Source organism: Musa acuminata, chromosome BXJ2-9, assembly GCF_036884655.1.
Source record: "Musa acuminata AAA Group cultivar baxijiao chromosome BXJ2-9, Cavendish_Baxijiao_AAA, whole genome shotgun sequence".
In the NCBI taxonomy this organism is placed as follows: Eukaryota; Viridiplantae; Streptophyta; class Magnoliopsida; order Zingiberales; family Musaceae; genus Musa; species Musa acuminata.
The window spans coordinates 7,581,944-7,602,075 of record NC_088346.1 but is presented as its reverse complement, the minus strand read 5'-3'; the positions used below and the strand labels follow the sequence as shown (position 1 = coordinate 7,602,075).

The 20,132-nt window shown below is 38.9% G+C and overlaps 2 protein-coding genes across 4 annotated transcripts; both read left to right on the top strand.

Annotated features, from left to right (window-relative positions):
* The first annotated feature begins 311 nt into the window (after window positions 1-311).
* On the top strand, window positions 312-14,257 carry LOC135622927 (protein CHROMATIN REMODELING 4-like). 3 transcript variants are annotated; one of them, XM_065125273.1, is made up of 10 exons: window positions 312-965; window positions 1,827-2,073; window positions 2,740-2,841; window positions 2,936-3,646; window positions 4,952-7,753; window positions 8,812-8,969; window positions 9,524-9,638; window positions 11,087-11,154; window positions 11,230-11,914; window positions 12,035-14,257. In XM_065125273.1, exons 2-10 carry the CDS (start codon window positions 1,873-1,875, stop codon window positions 14,012-14,014), a joined length of 6,822 nt encoding a protein of 2,273 aa, XP_064981345.1. In that variant the 5' UTR covers window positions 312-965; window positions 1,827-1,872; the 3' UTR covers window positions 14,015-14,257. The 3 variants fall into 3 exon arrangements, with proteins under 3 accessions (XP_064981345.1, XP_064981347.1, XP_064981346.1); XM_065125275.1 differs by having other exon boundaries at window positions 1,790-2,073; XM_065125274.1 differs by lacking the exon at window positions 312-965 and having other exon boundaries at window positions 995-2,073.
* Window positions 14,258-15,893: 1,636 nt separating this feature from the next.
* Window positions 15,894-20,061, top strand: LOC103997781 (pentatricopeptide repeat-containing protein At2g22070-like). Its single transcript, XM_018817961.2, has 3 exons — window positions 15,894-17,851; window positions 18,397-18,530; window positions 18,938-20,061. The coding sequence occupies exon 1, from the start codon at window positions 16,030-16,032 to the stop codon at window positions 17,701-17,703; it is 1,674 nt and encodes a 557-aa protein (XP_018673506.2). The 5' UTR covers window positions 15,894-16,029; the 3' UTR covers window positions 17,704-17,851; window positions 18,397-18,530; window positions 18,938-20,061.
* The last annotated feature ends 71 nt before the right edge of the window (window positions 20,062-20,132 follow it).

Here is a 20,132-nt window from a genome sequence, read left to right as displayed (position 1 = left end):
TTTTGACTACATCGGCTATTAAATATTCTATTTTTGGGGCGTTTTGAGTTTGCTCGGATTTTATATACATATATAAAGTTGACAATACTGTAATTAGTTAAAGGTGTATTAAAAAGAGTATAATTTTGTCTTTACATAAAGCCAATCGACACGCTTCCCTGCTGAAAACGACTATTTTAATATTTCGACTTTGTAAAGAGATTAATAGTATAATAGAAAAGAATATAATATTACAACACAATATACGATATTTATATGCATTTAATGTTATACGATACAATATAATGCGTATATAAATAAATGCGTAATTGGGGGATGAAAAGTGAAAAATCGAAAGGAGGATGCACGCGAAGCCACCAACGGTCTCCGTCTCAGTCCGCCGAGACGGTGACTACCGCTGCGCTCCGCCGAGCGGCGTCCCGCCGGCCAACTCGCCGGAACCGATGGTGACGCGCCGCGATCGACGACGCCCTCCTCGCCCACCGCCCCCCGCCTCTCGCGGAGGGGAACGGGGACCCCACGTGTCCGTGCACAGTTGGCCCTCGCTGGGCTGGTGGGCTCCCACACGGTCGCGGCACAAGCGTAGCCCACAGTGATAGAGAGAGGAGAGAGAGGGAGAGAGAGAGAGAGAGAGAGAGCGGAGAGGGCGCAAAATGATATTCCCCAATGTCCTCGATAGTTGGTGTGACCCTCTTTTTCCTCTTCCAGATTCCCGTACAACATATGGCGGAGCCTTTAGGTTTTCTCTATCTTCCTCTTTCGCCCTTTCCTTGATAGCCACCACCGCCACCGTCGAAGAGGAGGAGGAGCGGGAAGGATAAGGCAATAGATCCGAATTGGTAGGGGAGCGCCTTTCGGCTAGCCTGGCGGCTGCAAATCGGTTTCGCTTGAGATACCTCCTTACTGCGGCAAATTTGTGGTGTGTGGTTAGGAAGTCGGTCACATGCTTCTTTCTCTGACCACAGGTAGCTTTTCTGCTCTCATAATCTTTCATTTTGTGGGAGTATCTGTTCTTGATCATTTTTATCTGCCCTCAGTTGCGTAGTTTGTTCTTATGTATGTACGATTTTTGCGCTTTCAGGAAAGTTTCCCTTTTTTCCTTCTTTGTTCTTCCTTCTTTAGATCTCTTTCAGTTATAATTATTCTTCTTGTTTTGATTGGATTTCGTGGAACGCGTATCATCTTCTGCATTTCTTGATTTTTCTTTTCCCGAAGAGTTAGGATTTTTTCTCCTAAGATATATGTTTCCTGCATTGGGCATTGTTTGGAAGGAATATGAAGGCAAGAGATTGACGTGAACGAATGGTCATCCGAGAGAACCAAGGAAGACGAGGATTTTCTTGACCTAATTACTGTAGATTCATTCGGTTAACTTCCTATTTGATCTGAAGAAAGTCTTTGCATTGAAATAGTGATACTTTTGAATGTCTTGCAACTAGCAGTTCTAGGGCTCAAACATTCAGCTACTTCCATATGCTTATGTTTTATAGTTGGAAGATTGTGGAACTTATAATTGTTGATACAGAGTTTGTACCTTCTTTTAACCTTTTACTGATAAATTCTCTAGGGATAGCTCTTTGATGCTCCAGTGTGTCTGTTTCATGTTTAAATACATTAATCCTACGTTATGGCTCCTGTTGGTAAAGAAGAATGTAGATGTTATATTACTGCATATCTGGATACAAACTTGACTATGATTTCTTCTAGAGTTAATGTTGCTTCTTTTCTGTGTTCAATGCTTTCTTACCTTTATATGTTGTGCCATAACTTGGTCTTGATGCTGAGACAGTTGCCAAGCTAGTGCCCAATTAATTACCTGTTGTCAGGTGTCTTTGCATCGACTTTGATGCGTGCGGGAGATAGGCACCAATAATGAGGGAAGAAAGCTCTTTGTGTGATGACATGATTGACAGGAATTGGGTATTGAAGCGCAAGAGAAAACGGATAACATCTGGAGTGAATCTTTTAAACGGGAAGGAGGGTACCTCCCTATCTTCAGAGTCCCTGCTGAAGAGTACTTCTGTTAAGAGGAAGCTGAAAGGTGACATTGACAAAATCAAAGGGCACGATGGCGTAAGATATTTCTTTTTGCTAAATATGTACTCTGGTCATCAGTTATTTATTCCTAATAGTCCTTTATTATTTGGATACCTTTAGCTTCTTCCTGAAACACTAGATCTCATCAGTCTGTTCTTAATAGTTTATCAGGACATGTAAAGTAGGTGACACTTAATTGTCACAAAGAATGTTTACCCCGTGCATGCCATTCGAGGGTATTTGGAGAAGGTTCGTACAATGCAAGTTAGAGAATGATTCTCATGTATCAATGCAATATTTACAACTCGACTTTGAATATATTAGCCAAGATGGATGCCATGAGTTTTTTGACAACTATCTTAGAATCAGATGATACTGCCATCTTACTGAAAGGAAACTTATTTAATTGGGTATCACAAGCTTTTGACTACCATCTTGTAACCAGATGACACTTCCATCTTCCTGAAAAGGAAACCTCATTTGAATGGTGTGTTACAAGCTTTTGACTGCCATCTTATATTCCAAATGACTGCCATCTTACTGAATCATTGCCGAACAAGCAACACGCTAGAGAACTATTTTCAAAAATATCAGACTGCTGTTTCAGTAGGCACAAGTTCACATTATCATTTTCGATATGTTTTAAACTTTTCTAACATGTTCATCTCTGGTACACTAATTCTTTAACCTTTTTCCTTGTAGCATTACTTTGAGTGTGCTGTATGTGATCTCGGTGGCAATTTACTTTGTTGTGATAGTTGTCCTCAAACCTATCACCTTGAATGCCTCACTCCACCACTTAAGGTAATTCAGATTCTTCCTTGTGATGAAATTGTTTGATTATAGTTTGTTTGAAATACTCATATGCCATTCTTTTCTATTTTTTTCCTTCTTTTAGTGTACCCCACCTGGAAAGTGGCATTGCCCAAGCTGTTCTGATCACAAAGATAATGTGAAAACACCAAGTAATGCAGAGGCTTATTTAAGACGAGCAAGAACGAAGACCATGTTTGAGAAGTCTACAATTGTGCATAAACAAACTATCAATGACAAGGCATCACTTTCTGAGAGAAACTTTATTCCAGAAAATAATAAAGGAAAAACTACTTTCTCCCGTACAGCTCCAGTTCAGAAGAAGTCTGATTCCTCTACACATGATAAATTGGTATCCCTTGGTGGAATATTGGCACCAGCTGAGAGTAAAATTAAGAAGAAGTCAGAATTTTCTTTTCATTGGAAAACAAGCTCCCGTAAGGAAGCACACTCTCTTGTTAAATCCTTGAAATCAGATCATAGCAAAAATTTTCCCGAAGAAAGTTCTGATAAGTACAAGAGGGATGTGCAAAGAAAGAAACTTATTGTTCCGTTTGCTCTGCCCACTCAGAAAGCCAGGAAAAAGAAGCAAAAACTTAGCAGGAGAGATAAGAAGAAGAGATCTAGAACTGAAAAAGGAAAAGATGTTGCAACAGCTGTTAGTAATGAATTATCGACAGAAAATTGTTTTGAAACTAGTGGGTCACCTAAAAAATGTGAGTCATTTGATCAGTGGATTTCTGCATCTAAGAAAGAAGACAAAACACTGAAATACGACAGTGAAGAACAGTATGAGGTATGTTCCAAACTCCAAAGCATTCTTGAGAAGCTCGCTATTCAATTCTTCTTTTGGAAATGTTATTTACTTCACATGCAGGACTATATACTTTGCATTTGAAATTGATTAGCATCCCCTATATATCAGTTTACTGGACATATATTGTGCTGCTGAGAATAACGATATGTTGATATATTCTGTAGGATATTTGTGATGATTCTAAAATTTTCTATCACAACATGTTTCTGAAGGGGTCATGTCCTGAAAGAACTTTCTAGTCAATCTCATTCTGAGATCCACACATTGTACTGTACTAGTAAACTATTCCTGTTGTAGTTCTTTATTTGTAACCACCTTTCCATTATTGTTAATGGTTGTGTGGGTTATGAAATGATACTTAAACTGAATCTCTGGTAACTTATCTGGCAATTTTCCCCTTACACTGATATTGCTGTTGGCATTACGATATATTGCTCCGCATTTGAAGCGATCATGGGAAACTAGAAACTATAATCTTGGTCATCCAGCTACAGTCTCTCCTATCTCTCATTCATGTAGCACCACACACCACCAGACACCCTTAAAAGATCTGGTATCCCACCTTTTGCTTTTATAGAACTTATGTACTTAAGTTAATGTGATCAAATTATTAAACTAACATAACTGCCACTATCCTTAACTTCAAATATTTCTTAAGATTCTCCCAAAATTTAATGGAATTTGACTTAACTCAAAGATTTTGTATTAGTAGAAGCTGTAATTTTTAATATAAGTTTAGTTGATAATCAACACTTGAAGCCTCTTTAACCTTCCTATTCTCCTGTTATTACTTTGTCTCTCACCTCATCTGGCAACTAATAGGTAGTTCATGTATTAGGAGTATCATTACATTAGGTACTTAGTCCATGTAATTTCCTTTTTTCTACTTTATCCATTTCTAGTATGGTGTTTGTGCTAGGCAGTCCAGTATCATATCACACAATCAATGTTTTATTTAATATGCAGATGTCAACTGAGCAAGTGAGTCCCTTATCCAAAGAATTAGATGAACAAAGCATGCAAGTACATAAGATAGCAAAATATAATGTGAATCCCTGGGAGGGAGTTCAACATTATTAAGCATCATTTTAGTTGTGATTATGCTCAGTAAGTAATGATTGCTAAAGTATGTCCTATATTCTTGTTGTACAATATCTTTTTAAAATGACTGACCATAATCTTGAAGTGAACTTCTTTTAATTTCTTATCAAGAAAACCCATTTTGTATTTTTTTTAGAAAACCCATTTTGTATTGTTTTAATCCTGTGCTCTTCTGTTTGATAGGTTGATCGCATTCTGGGATGTCGTGTCCAACCTAACACCACAATGTCTAGCCAAACAATTAGATCTGCTACTCATCCAGAATATGCTAACTCAGAGATTAATTCAGGGTGCTTAGCCATCGGACAGGCATCATATGGTATAATTGATCCTCAAAACAGTAGCAAGTTACTGGTAGAGTGTCAAAATGGAAGCAAAGTTGAAACAAAGGATACAGAAAGTGCTCTTAAGGATGGATTTGATGGTGAAGCCAATTTGGTTTCTGAGGAAAAGAATGTATGTCATAAGGCTGCAGTATGTGAAGCTCATAATGGCCAATGTGAAACTAAAGGGTTTTTTGAAAATGCTGTTTCAGCAACAGAATGTTCGCAGGATGGATTCATCACAAAGAAAAGTTGTGCAGCTCTGGAGGATTCTCCAATGAATAAATCAGATACTGCCCAAAAAGTTAATATGGAAGATTTGGCAGATTTAGATCTAGCTAGTGCACAAATGCAGATTGATTCACATATGCAGACAGGATCTTCTCAGTTAATTGTTTCCTGTGATTTAGATGGCAAAGAGGGGGTAATTCTTGAGAGACATCCAGAAAATAATGTTGAAAGTAGAACAACAGAGGAGATGATACAGGATTCAGAAACTAAGAACAATGATGTTGTCTATGAATTTCTTGTTAAATGGGTGGGGCGATCGAACATTCATAACAGTTGGGTTCCTGAGTCACAATTGAAAATTTTGGCGAAAAGAAAGCTGGAGAATTATAAAGCTAAATATGGGACCACTGTCATCAATATTTGTGAGGAACAATGGAAGAAACCACTGCGTGTCATTGCTCTTCGGGCTTGTAAAGATGGCCTCAAAGAAGCTTTGGTTAAATGGTGTGGCCTTCCATACGACGAATGCACTTGGGAAAGATTAGATGAATCTGTTATCAATGAGTCAGCTCATCTGGTAGATGAACTGAAACGGATAGAATCCCAGACTTTTAATAAGGATGTTAAAGATGATATCCAGTGGATGAAAGGTGAATGCCAAGATGTTGTTCCTCTTCTGGAGCAACCACAAGAGCTAAAGGGTGGGTTGCTTTTTCCACATCAGCTAGAAGCTTTAAACTGGCTACGCAAGTGCTGGCGTAAGTCTAAAAATGTGATCCTTGCTGATGAGATGGGACTTGGAAAAACCATATCTGCATGTGCTTTCATCTCATCATTGTACTGTGAATTCAAGGCTAAGCTGCCTTGTTTGGTTTTGGTACCTCTTTCCACTATGCCTAACTGGTTGGCTGAGTTTGCATTATGGACCCCACATTTGAATGTCGTGGAGTACCATGGTTGTGCAAAGGCAAGATCCATAATACGTCAGTATGAATGGCATGCTAGTGATCCTAGCAAATCAGATAAATCAACCAAGTTGTACAAGTTTAATGTTTTGTTGACTACTTATGAAATGGTGCTTGCTGATACCTCTCATCTACGTGGTGTTCCTTGGGAAGTTCTCATAGTTGATGAGGGACATCGTTTGAAGAACTCTAGTAGTAAACTTTTTGGTTTGCTTAATACATTTTCTTTCCAACACCGTGTTTTATTGACTGGAACCCCTTTGCAGAATAACATAGGCGAGATGTATAACTTACTCAACTTTTTGCAACCTGTTTCATTCCCCTCTTTATCGGCATTTGAAGAGAAATTTGATGATCTTACAACAGCAGAAAAAGTGGAAGAGTTGAAAAAGCTTGTTGCACCGCATATGCTTCGAAGGCTTAAAAAAGATGCTATGCAAAATATCCCTCCTAAGACTGAGCGGATGGTTCCTGTTGAATTGACATCCATACAGGCTGAATATTATCGTGCTATGCTGACAAAGAATTTTCAGATTTTGCGCAACATAGGAAAAGGTGGCACTCAGCAATCACTGCTAAATATAGTGATGCAACTCCGCAAGGTCTGCAATCATCCATATCTTATTCCAGGAACAGAACCTGATTCTGGTTCAGTGGAATTCCTGCATGAAATGCGCATAAAGGCATCTGCAAAGCTGACTTTGTTGCATTCTATGCTCAAAATTTTATACAAGGAAGGGCATCGAGTTCTTATATTTTCCCAGATGACTAAGCTGCTTGATATTCTCGAGGATTACCTAGCTATAGAGTTTGGGCCTAAAACATTCGAAAGGGTGGATGGGTCAGTATCAGTGGCAAACCGACAAGCAGCTATAGCTCGTTTTAATCAAGACAAATCTCGATTTGTTTTCTTGTTGTCCACACGTTCTTGTGGCCTCGGGATCAATTTGGCCACGGCTGACACTGTAATTATATATGATTCAGATTTCAATCCGCATGCTGATATACAAGCTATGAATAGAGCACACAGAATAGGGCAATCAAAGAGACTTCTAGTTTACAGGCTAGTAGTACGTGCTAGTGTTGAAGAGCGCATTTTGCAACTTGCTAAAAAAAAGTTGATGCTAGATCAACTATTTGTGAACAAGTCAGGATCCCAGAAGGAAGTGGAGGACATTCTTCGATGGGGAACTGAAGAGCTTTTCAATGATTCTGAAGGTGTAAATGGACAAGATTTGAAAGAAGCTTCTACAAGCAAACTTGATGCTGTTCTTGATAGTGAGCATAAACATAGGAGGAGGGCTGGTGGTTTGGGGGATGTATACAAAGATAAATGTACTGAGGGTTGCACAAAGATCTTGTGGGATGAAAATGCAATTCAAAAACTTCTTGATCGTTCTGATCTTCAATCAGTTCCCGAAAACCCTGATGTGGATCTGGAAAATGATATGCTTGGTACAGTGAAGGTAACTTCTAAACTTTCTGTTACACTTCTATCTTCAAAATGATTTGTGCTGTACTTGATTCTATTCATGACACTGTTTATGATTTACTTTGTCACTCCATTATTTCTTTATATTATATGTGCTGTTTGTTAATTGAACGACTGCCATTTCAAGTGCTAGTACAATATTTATCTTGAATGAAGGGGTATGTATCAGTTGGCACAAACATCAGCTAAAAAGTAGGAACCAATCAATTCACCAATGGTTGTTGGGCATGGTATGGTACCACAAAACGGAACCCAAGCGAACTGTACAGTACGATTGATATTGGAGGTGTGCCCAGATATAGAAATCAGTATCATACTTTTTAGAGTTTCTCCTTAGGACACATTTTGAGGTCAGTGTCACATCACTTATTTTGGGCTAATAAAATTCTTATTATCAGACTTTGAAACTTTTGACGTGTGCTTGGGTTTGTGTATTTGTATTTTGCAAGATACCGATAGGTGCAGGTTATTTCTTAAATCTAAACATAGATAAATATCAACATTATATTCAAATGTATAGGTAATCCTGCAATACATACAAGGTCAAAATGACATTTTTGGCAATATCTACCAAATACATGGAACAACACGGCTGTGCATGATTATACTTGTATAGGTGATCTTGATCTAGGGAATATTTTCTGTTCTATAAATGTTATGCCTGAAGAATATCTATGGAGAATTATTACCACTGATTTAGGGATAGATAGTTCCCTTTGCTTCTGTTTGATGTCAAACTTCTGGGCTTTTGAGGAATTATTGTTGACATTGCAGTAACGTTGGAGATCGTTTTCAGATTAATGACCTTCTTGGTTTGGTACATGCCATTTATAATTTCACAGATACCTTGTCTTATATATAATCTGAACACAAACCTCTTGTGGTATCCTAATCAGTAAAGCTATTTCCTCTTTTTTTTATGCTTTTTGTGGTATGATAGAACTTTTCTCGAGAAACTGCTGTGGCCGTTTACTGCTGTTATATTTTACTTCTTTTCCACTGATAAAAGGCTTCCTATCACTTCTTTATCAGTCAGTGGATTGGAATGATGATACAAATGAAGAACCAGATGGGACAGATTTGCTCTCTGGTATAGCTGGTGATGGTTCCGAGCAAAAATCTGAAACAAAAGAAGATAATGCAGCTGGTGGCACTGAGGAAAATGAATGGGATAGGCTTTTACGTGTAAGGTAGGTACGCTGAGATATATTGATCTGATGATTATTTTGAGAAAAAATTTAGCCTCCTTAGTGGCAGTTATCTTTTCTGCTCACATTTGCAGTTGTGAAATTGAATTTAGATATTCTTACTATTAATAGATAAATCATGTTTTGTATTTGGTATTAATTTACTCCTGTCATTTTTTAAGAGATGGACTTAGAAGCTAATATTTTGATTGTGGTGTTCTTTAAGGGCCGTACTCTAGATCTTGTTTGGTGTTTTTGATTGTGGTGTTCTTTAAGGGTCGTACTCTAGATCTTGTTTGGTGTTTTTTTTTACTTTGACCATGTATTTCTTGGTCTTCCCTTCACTTTCCTAAGACGTCTTTGTTGACTTGCATTTTTTTTTAATGGAAGGCCTTCAAGGACATGCTTAGTTATCCTTATCTGTAATATTTGTACTCAATTTTGTCATAAATGCTATTTATAAGTATTTTGTTAATTTTAAACCTTATTGTAATCATCCATATGTTTGACGTGGTACTTAAATATGATAACTAAAGCTTTAATTTGGTGGTTTGCAGGTGGGAGAAATATCAGCTTGAGGAGGAAGCAGCTCTGGGTCGAGGAAAGCGCTTGAGAAAAGCAGTGTCTTACAAGGAAACATTTGCGTCAATACCAAGTGAAACTTTTAGTGAGGTAATTTGTTTCATTCAAAACAGTATAGATACATTTTGATAATTTGTGGTTGATGCTTGCATTTTATCTTTGTGATTTGAGCCACTTTGAAAAATAGTATTGGATCCAGTTGGATAACTTATTGTTGACTCTTTTTTTTTGTGTGTGATTAGATATCTTTTGTTATGGTAAGTCATATGTTTGTTCTTGTCAGTCACAACCAATTTTGTTAATTTCCTGTGTTCAGACCTAGGCACAACAGAATTTGATTTACAAAATTTTGATTGTAGTTTTTTCTATTTGCTTATGTGCATTTTTATATAATATTTTTTGTTTTATCTTTTCTATTTATAGTTTTGGAAACAAGGTTTAAACTCCAGAGCAAATAAGATAAAATAAACAACATTTTCTTCTTTAGCAGAGGGGCCAGTATCTTAATGAGGCTTTCTCAATATATTTCTTCTGTTCCTTTTTTTTAGTAAAATAGTTGGAGATGACTTTGTTGAGATCTTCCTGATATTCGGCATCAAGTCCCTAGTTTAGTCACTTATAACAGGATGATCAAACAAAGGAAAAATTTTCTAAATTTGTTGGTTCCGTTTATGTTAGCCTACAAGTGGCTTTATTGTGGAGAGGTTTACACAGTTTTACTTGATGAGGTCCGTTACTAGTCATTACCAGTGCCAGTACTCAAGCTTGCAAGGCAGTGTCTGTTTGATACTGAGAGGAGTGGCCTTTGGTTCTTTGTGAGGCGTTGGCTCTCCAACTTTCAAACTGATATCAGGCTAGATGTGACCACACATCAGAGCTTGCCACTTGGGGAGCCAAGACCTCTTCAGTTCTCATGGTGGGCACCATCTAGTGAGATTCCTCACTAGTCATTGTTGGTGCGAGCGTTTGCGCACTCGAAATTTCTGCTCTAGGGTTGCTCCTGGACAGTTTACCCTTTTGGGTTGGACACCAGAATACACCTCTCGGAAAGGATTGGCCTTGTTATAAGGTGATGGCTCTTTGATTTTCCACAGTGTGGACTAACTGTGGTTTCATCATACTCAATTGATTTCATACTATTGATTTTTATCTATTTCTTAATTTCAAGTGTCACTGTTGTGAGGTCTAAGATGTGGCACCCAAAACTTTACCATGAACAGTTTACCAATGAGTTCAAATATTTTTTCATGGAAGTATGATATTATTGTGATTGAAATGCCTAAAAGATGGAGTAGGTTCTGTGTATATTTGATACAGTTTACTCAATTGATCTCAAATGATAGAGCAGTGCTTTCTGCTCCATTTATGATTATTTTCAGTTACGTGCTTCCAGGTGCAAATTGTTTTCCTTCATAAGTTTTTGGTGCATCTTTGTTAATTTTTTTAATTGGCTAAGAGCATCATTTAACCACTCTCTTATGCTTTCTCTAAATTCTTATTAAAAAACTATCTTTCTTGCTTTTAATATCGGTTATCAGAGTGGTAATGAAGATGAGGAGCCAGAGCATGAATATACGCCAGCAGGCCGTGCTTTAAAGGAAAAATTGTAAGTTTAAAGTTTAGTGTTTATCTGTTTCTTGCCAGTTTAGTATGAAAATTTGCCTAACAATTTCTTAACCAGTGCTAGGCTCCGTGCTCGGCAAAAGGAACGTATTGCCCAGAGGCAGACTGCTGAGCTTTCCAATATGATAGACAAGACCGAATTACCTAATGAGTCATTGGTTCAATCTGTCAATGAAATGGAAGGCTTTGCTAAAAAAAATCATGACAACAAAAATGAACAGGTTGTTGCCATCAATCTGGAGGATAATAGACCATCTCAACAATTAGATGGCAACAGAAGCGAGTCTTTTGCAAGGTTTGGGAAGTTCTCGAAGCATGGATATAAAAGATTCCACAGTGATCATCTGGATCTTTCTGTCAGACCTCCAGAAAATCTTTCTCCAGACATCTTTTTGCCTAGCCATCAGTTGCAAAACGCAAACATTGCAAGTTCAATGCCTTCTAGCAGCCTTCTACCTGTTTTAGGACTATATGCTCCTAATGCTAATCAGGTAGGTTTGTCATCCCGAAACTTCCGTGCCCCACTGAGACAACCAATATCAAGCAGTGAACAAAGACAAATAAATAGGGGAAATGTAGAATACCTGTTTCCGTCAGCTTCCAGTTCTCGACCTTCAAGTGACCAAAGTGTTGAAGTCAGAGAAAAATCTGCCAGCACATCTACATTACCTGAAGCATCAGGATACTCCTTGAATCACAAGCTGAAGAATATGATACCTGACAGCTACTTTCCATTTTGTACTGTATGTTTCTTTGTAATCTTTACAAGTTTGGTGTTTCTGTGGAATATAACTAATTTTCTTTTATTTTAGGATAGAAAACATAGAGTTGTGAGTATAACAAGATGGTTCTTTTATATGCAGCCTGCACCTACATCTGGAAGACCTCCCCTTGATGCACTTGAAAACTCAGGTTCATCCTTCGCCTCATTTCAAGAAAAACTGGGCCTTCCAAACTTAATTCTTGATGATAAGCTGGTGCCGAAGTTTCCATTACCATCAAAGAGTTTGATGAAGCAACATGTAGATCTCTTACCTAGCTTGTCATTGGGCATGGAATTCGTAAATGACACCTTTCAGGAATTTCCAGATATGCCTGTATTACCCAATTTCAAGCAACATCCAAGCGATTCCCTGAAGCAAAAACAGCAGATGACAGAGTTACCTTCAATGCATGGTCTAGGTCATGTTCAAGGCACATATTCATCATTACCTGAAAACCATCAGATGGTTCTTGACAACATAATGATGCGAAGTCAGTCTGCAACAAATAAGTTGTTTAAGAAGAGATTAAAAGTAGATGCATGGTCCGAAGATGAACTTGATTCTCTTTGGATTGGTGTCCGTAGGCATGGAAGGGGTAATTGGGATGGGATGCTCAGGGATCCCATATTGAAATTCTCAAAGTACAGAACTGCTGAAGATTTGTCCTTTAGATGGAAAGAGGAGCAGCAAAAGATAATGGATGTGCCAGCTTTTTCAGCACCAAAATCTTCGAAGTCTCTATCATTTCCTGGAATATCAGATGGTATGATGACTCGGGCTCTGCTTGGAAGCAAATTTTCTGGCCTTGGTAGTGAACGGCCGAAATCCCTTTCTCATCTGACAGACATTCATTTGGGCTGTGGTGATTTTAAGTCTAGCTTTCCATGCATTGATCCATTTGGTCAAGTTAGTAGAATTGATGAGAATTTTCCACAAGTTGTAGCATGGCAGCATGAGAGACTTAGACCAAATTATACTGGAGACTTATCTGCTGGAGCATTTAATAGACTGGATAACGTCAGTTTGCCCTTCGATCAGCCTTGTCAGGGTAACTTAGCTACGAGTCTAAGTGTGAATTTACAGAAGAATGAAGATGAATATCATGCTAAGAAGAATCATCCCTTGCCAGTTGTTCCTGACAAACAGCTGAATCTATTGCATAATTCCAGCTGTAATGTAAATCCCAAAGAATCCAACATGGGCATTCCCCTCATCCCCCAAAAGAAGCAGGTTTTTCCAAACTTTTCTTCCAATAATGATATTGCTCTTGGTAGCTCAAACACAGACAAGCTTCCTCATTGGCTTCGAGAAGCTGTCAATATCCCTTCATCCAGGCCATCAGAACGTGAGGTGCCCTTGATGTTGCCGCCAGCTGTTTCAGCAATTGCTCAATCTGTTCGTTTAATTTATGGAGAAGAGAAAACATTCCCACCATTTGCAATTCCAGGCCCTTTGCCTATCCAACCAAAAGATCCAAGGAAAAGTTTGAAGAGGAAAAGGAAGTTGAATAAGCTTCGGCAGCTGACCCCTGATATTGGGTGTGCTACAAAGAATTTTGATCATGGTGCTTCAAGCTCAATTCCCCCAGCTCCAGAAATAATGGAATTTGTACCTGATCCTGGAAAGTCCGACCTCAGTGAAAATCTCACTCAGAACCTAAACTTAAATTCACCATCCTCATCATTATTTGTTACACAAGGAAAAAGTTCAGTCTCAGCACTAGCACCATCTCCTGAAGTGCTGCCTTTGGTAACATCTTGTATGCCATCCGGACCTTCTGAATTGTTGATAACAGATATGCCTGGCCCTAGCTGTCAAGTAGCAGAAATATCAGAGTCAAACGATCTTGTATTCAAACAAGATAAGGAGGTACTAAATGGAGATAAAAAAGACATTCATGGGAAACAGAAGATACATGAGAATTCACTCTTGGGTTGTTGGGATACAATGCTAAGTTCCAAGAAGATTGATCAAGTGGATGATGGAGACTTGAGTAAAACTCATTCTGATACTAGTAAATCTAACCAGGTCAAAGTTGAGGAAATGTCATCTGAAGAAACTATGTCGGATGATCATTAAAGTGGACATGAACAGTAAACATTCTGGTTTTCTTCTTGGCATCCCCTTTTTCCCTCATGCTTGTGGAACCAGACACAGTAACTTGCCATCCTTGTATATGTCTCAGCAAGATTGTTGTCCAATATAAAGCAATGAGACATCTTTCAAGTCGTTATACAAGTATTGCCAATCTCATTGTTTTTGCATATCTTTGGTTATGCTACAATTTACTCAAATATATGCTATAAAAGGGCTTGTTAACAATGTATTCTGCTCCTTTGTTGCATAGTGATTATATCTTTTTTTTCTCTACTTCAAGTATATTCTATCGTGTTCTACAATTTTATCAATAGTTTCTTCTATATGGCATATCATTGAGATTCAAGCAACTGAATTTTGAGATTAGAGGTGAAAATTTGTTATAACCTTCGACCATTTTGTCCTTCTACTTCTTTATAATCTTTTTGTTGATATTTTTTCTTTCATGGTGCAGTGTTGCTCTTAATGGTGTTTCATGAGATTGGCTATTAAGTATTAACTACATCAGAAATCAGGATGATGTATGTTTAATAATTTTTTCCTGTATATATTTATGAGCTCCTTATTTTTGGTTATGTAAAATCTGTCAAATTATCAGGGTAGTTATGTTTTTAATTCTTTTGTTGACTTATTGTTTCATTATATGCTATTGTGCCTAATGCAGAGAGCAATCTACCGATGAAAGGTCTGGCCATACTTCCTCTTCAACTGTAGTTTGTTTATACTTTATACTTGGCCAACATTGGAAAGAATGCTTTCTTAATCTATGACTTTATTTCAGGTCGGATGGTAATTTGCTGGAAAAGGAACGATTTCGCAAACAAAGCATTGTGCTTATCAACTTGTGTTGGATATATGGTGGGGGATTGCAGCACCTGAGTTCTGTGGAATTGCTGCTTAGGCATCTCAAATGATTCTGTGGCTTCTACCCATGTGGAATTGCAGCACCAGAATTCCAAGAAGCCATGAAATACCTATAGTTATCCAAACTTGTACCCACAAATGTGGCTTGTGTTATGTCATCTGGTAGTTGTTTGGCTCAGAGCAGTGGTCAGAGACTCAACTGTTCCATAGGGTTTTCACCACTGATGATCCAACCAGGGATTTATACAGTAAATTGGTAAATCTGTTGCATAATATATAGTCTTCTAACCTTTCTAATTGCCTTTTTAGGTGTTGTGCAGGGGGACTCTGCTAGTTCTGATTGCACCACACAACATGGAGGAAATTAAGTGCAGTCTTATTAACTAGAATTGTTCAACTCTTACTGTTTTTTTATTGCAAAAAGTTGGTCATTGATGTGGATGATCCAATTGTTTAATGATCTTTTTGATTGATTGCAAGAATCAGTGATCTAGATCCTACAAAAGCAGCTCAAAAAAGGCACCTGCATGATGCTACCCTACAATTCTTCTTGATCACCCAAGTTTATTATTTTCTTGAATTTTTATATTATTACTATTCAAGCCTAAGTGTGAATTTGGGCATCATGTATGAATATTGTACACCACAACTCAAAAAGTAGTGAGTCAATTGTTTAGTCATGTGAGACTAATCCATCACATGTATATTTTTTTGTGAATCTCTCTCCTTGTTTTATGTATGATTTCAATTGCAAGTTTTTGTCGCACAAATGTGTTGACGAAGGAAAATTTTGTTATGTCATTTTCCCATTTTTAATTTCCTTTGATACGTTAATAATGTTCTCTAAAAGAGTTTGATATATGTCTAAGGAAAATTTTGTTATATGTCATTGTTCCATTTTTAATTTCATTTGATACGTTAATAATGTTCTCTAAAGAGTTTGATATATATTAATAATATTCATTTGATATTTTAATTTCGGCACTTCTCTTCTCTTTGTTCGCCCCCACGGCGCAAATCGCCTGTCTCTCCTTAACTCTTACCCCGACATCCGCGTGGTTCCATCGGTCTATGCCAGCGACGCCGTCCGCGGCCTCGCCTCCCGCCCATCCCTCGTTGCCGCGCTATCGGCCATGTACTCGAGGCACGGCGCTGTCCGATGCGCCCATCGGCTGCTCGACCAAATGCCCGACCGAGACCCCGTCTCCTGGAACATGGCTATATCCGCCTGGTTCCGCGCCGGCAACTGCCGCGCGGCTCAGCAGCTCTTCGACCGTATGCCGTGGCCTAACGACGTCACCTGGTCCGCCATGATCGCCGGGTACTCCCAGAGCGGCCGCGCTCGCGATTCCTTGCTTATGTTCAGGAAAATGAGGAGAGAGGCGGCGTGCACTTTGACTAGTTGTAATGTTGTTGCCGGCGTTCTCTCTGCCTGCGCGCAGTCCGGTGAACTTAGCTTCGGAGCTCAGGTCCATGGTTTTGCGGTCAAGATCAGCAGGTACACTGAAGCCGATGCCTTCGTCGGTGGAGCTTTGGTCGACATGTATGGCAGGTGCGGCTGCATTGGACTTGCTAGGCTTGCATTTGACTACATGGCTGAGAGAACCGTGGTGGCTTGGTCTTCGCTTATCGCAAACTATGTGCGTAAAGGTGATGTTTTGGTGGCTATAGACGTCTTGAGGGAAATGATTCAGGGTGGCACGGAGCCGAACAATGTAACGTTAACCACCTTGATCTCTGCATGCTCCCACATACCTTTTCTCTCCTACGGACGGGGATTGCATGCTGCTGTAGTCAGAAGGAGCTCAAGGAAACCAGACGTGTTTGTGTCAACTGCATTGATCGGCATGTATTCCAAGTGGGGATCCCTGTCCTGTGCTCAGAATGTGTTTCATATGGTTGGAAGTCATTTGGGTTTTTGGCCGACGGCAATATGGAACGCGTTGATCACAGGATATGTGGCAAATGGTAGTCTGGATGGTGCCTTGAATACATTCCAGTACATGTGCCGGTCATCTAATGCAGGATCACAGTTGAACTCTGTGACCATGGCTATTGTTCTTCCTATCTGCAGTAGATTGGTGTTGATACTTCATGGGGAAGAACTCCATTGTTATGCCATAAAACATGGATTGGAAAAAGAGATTGTTGTAGGAAATGGGCTTTTGCACTTTTATAGCAAGTGCGGAAACATTGCTCTCGCAAGGAAACAGTTTGACATGATGACAGAGAAGAACACGATCTCCTGGACTACGCTGATCGATGGCTATGGAATGCAAGGTGATGGACGCAGTGCAATCAAAGTTTTTGAAAATATGGTGAGAGATGCAACTGTGAAGCCAGACAATATCACTTTTGTAGCACTTGTCTCTGCATGTAGTCATTCTGGTCTGGTGGAGGAAGGCCTTAGATACTTTGAAGTGATGACTCGAGAGTATGGCATCATCCCTACAGAAGAAAATTATGGATGCCTGGTAGATCTTCTAGCTCGATCTGGAAACATAGATGAAGCTAAAAAATTTATCAAGAAACTTCCGGTAGAGCCTACCGAAAATATTTGGGGTGCCCTACTTGGTGCTTGCAGAATTCACCAGAATCTTGATGTGGCAGAACTTGCAATGCAGCATCTACGCCATCTTGAGCAACGGGGAAGTGGTTTTCAAGCACTGTTATCTAACCTATATGCTGAGATGGATAGAAGAGATGGTTCTGTCAAGATGCAGCAGGAGATGGTTGAAATTGGCGTGCCAAAGAGGAAAGGTTATAGTTGGTTGGAGAGTAAGAAGGACTCAGCCGCAATATGTTGAATCAATCCAGTATCAATGGCATGGGGAAGGGAGAATATTTTTGCAGTATGAGATACCAAATGATCCTATTGGCACTGGGACATAAAAACATAATCTTGAAAATGTTTGGTTCGGAACATGTTCCTCTGTGTTACTTCTTGCGCTATAGGTATCTAATTACACTCCTCTTTTTATTTGGTAGGTATCTGATTACACTCCTTTCATATCTTTTGGTATTCTATTCATTTTACTTTATGAATCATTTCAACTGGATATCAATAAAAAATCAATTAAAACATAAAATGCATGGAACTTTTTCAGTTTGTGGTTCAATATGTCATATCTCAAGTTATTATACTTTATTATATAAAAAGGTAACCATCGCATTTGTCATACTCTTTCAATCTTTTGCCTTAGTACAAAATTGGGAACTCTGGATGGGCAACTAGATCCAGTTCACATGTCTGGATGGCACCAACATTTGCTTGCAATCTTGTATTCAGTTTTTGCTCAATATTTCATGAAACTGCTTGTTGAACTCCAACAGATTATGCTTTGCTGCATTGTTCACCGTCGAGAGTGGTACTATGAGGTCGTAAACTTTGCATACCAAAATCTTTATGTTAATTACATGACTGAACAAAGTATATTGCGGATCACTAATGTACTTTCTATTACTTGATCGATATATCATCTGATATCATCTTTGTGCAGGTCGGTTGAAGAAACACAATGCAACTGGGGAGCTGCAATCAAGGCTATCAGTGAAAGAGGAAAGGAAAAACTGACAGGCAAATGGGGCTGTTTATTTTGAAGAATTGACGAAGGCATTTAATTTAGAAACTGGAGTACGCCACTCTATTTCCTTTTCCCCTAGATCTAACTATCAGTTAGACCTTATGATTCAATCTCCATTGTGTCATGACTTCCATAGTGTTCAGCACTCTGGAGAAGCATTAACATACATAAAACAGCATGACACCTTGCGAACAGAAACAACCTTCTTTTACATTTTGTAAATGTCATACATGGATAAATACAAACCAAGTTTATGGGTTCTTCACCTTGAAGAATTTCATTAGAGCTGCTCAGGTTTCAATGTGGTCTACACACTCAAAAAGTGAACAAATGATAATATGAACTAAAACTTCACTTATTAGACATGACAATTAATGCAAACACATGAATCAGAGTTTTCAGTCATATACCATAGTCTAATGTGTGAAGCTAACTATATGCTTCTTATCTTTTGCAGACACCCGATTTCATCTCACCGGATCCAGTGTTGATCCATGCACTTCCTATTATATCCATGGAGATTTACTTTTCTGTTGGGTTTCAAGGGTGCATGTGAAATCCGTATCATATCCTATTCATAATTTGCTGTGTTCTATGACTGATTCGTTTAACATGTGTCCGATCTCTATCAATGGATTCAAATCTTAAGTAAATAGTATATATCTCAAGCATGGTGGATAAAAGTATGAAATCAACGTCCATCTTAAAATAGGGAACTAGAGACCAAACATTATCCAAGCTTCTTTTCATTTTGATAACATGCATGTTTCTCTAATCCAGTGCAGGAACATTCATGCATTTGAGATGATGGAGCTGATGTCGATCCCGACGTGAGCCACGGGCAGAGTTCATGCATTCCAATGGGTCCTGTGCCATCAGTGGTTGAATTAGGAGCAGAGTGTGGCTGAGATGCTGTGGCAGCAGCCTGATGAATTGTGATAGATACCGTGAGGAAACATCGACAGGAGTAAGGAAAGGCCATGACTTTGTGGCAACAAGAAATAAGCATTCATGGTGAAGAAGTCAGTGGCAGGATCCACCAGCTCAGGCGTCTTGACATCCCAGCAAACTGTAATCATCAACAGTATACCGAGTGAGTTGCAGGCCATAATCCCACAATTCATCCCCTTAGGGTTCTATTTCTGGCTGACTGGAAAAGCAGATAGATGGAAGGACAGAGACTATCAAGACAGAGACATTGCTAAGAACTTCTATTACAGAATCCTCTGATTGATCAAAAGAGAAGCTACACACAAACACTGTTCTATCGAACAGTTGCTTATAACTGGGGCAATTCAGACAAGAAGACATGGCTGAATTAGTTGTGCAATCATCAACTGGCCAAGGCTGTCCGATAAATATGCATTGGATTTACACCGCTTTCTTTAGATCTAGCTGTGCTGATCTATAAGCCTATTAAAAGGGATGGACAACAACAATGAGACTTCGGTACTGTGTCTGAGAGGATTTATTGTAGTCTTTGGCAAAAGACCAAAGGTTATACATTACAGTTGCTTTCCTTGTGCCTCTGATCTTCCATTCTATGGAATGAGATCTAATATAAACTTGACGTTGCATTTATGAGCAGGAACAACAAGGGACGCCGACAAGGTGTTCGACCTGTGGCTCAACTCAATGGCTGAAGAGGCAAA

Excerpts from the sequence above, each read along its gene's own strand:
- LOC135622927 (XM_065125273.1), top strand. The coding sequence starts at position 1,873 with ATGAGGGAAGAAAGCTCTTTGTGTGATGACATGATTGACAGGAATTGG. Across the intron at positions 2,074-2,739 it reads AAATCAAAGGGCACGATGGC|CATTACTTTGAGTGTGCTGT; the intron begins GTAAGATATTTC and ends TTTTCCTTGTAG. Across the intron at positions 8,970-9,523 it reads GATAGGCTTTTACGTGTAAG|GTGGGAGAAATATCAGCTTG; the intron begins GTAGGTACGCTG and ends GGTGGTTTGCAG.
- LOC103997781 (XM_018817961.2), top strand. The coding sequence starts at position 16,030 with ATGTACTCGAGGCACGGCGCTGTCCGATGCGCCCATCGGCTGCTCGAC.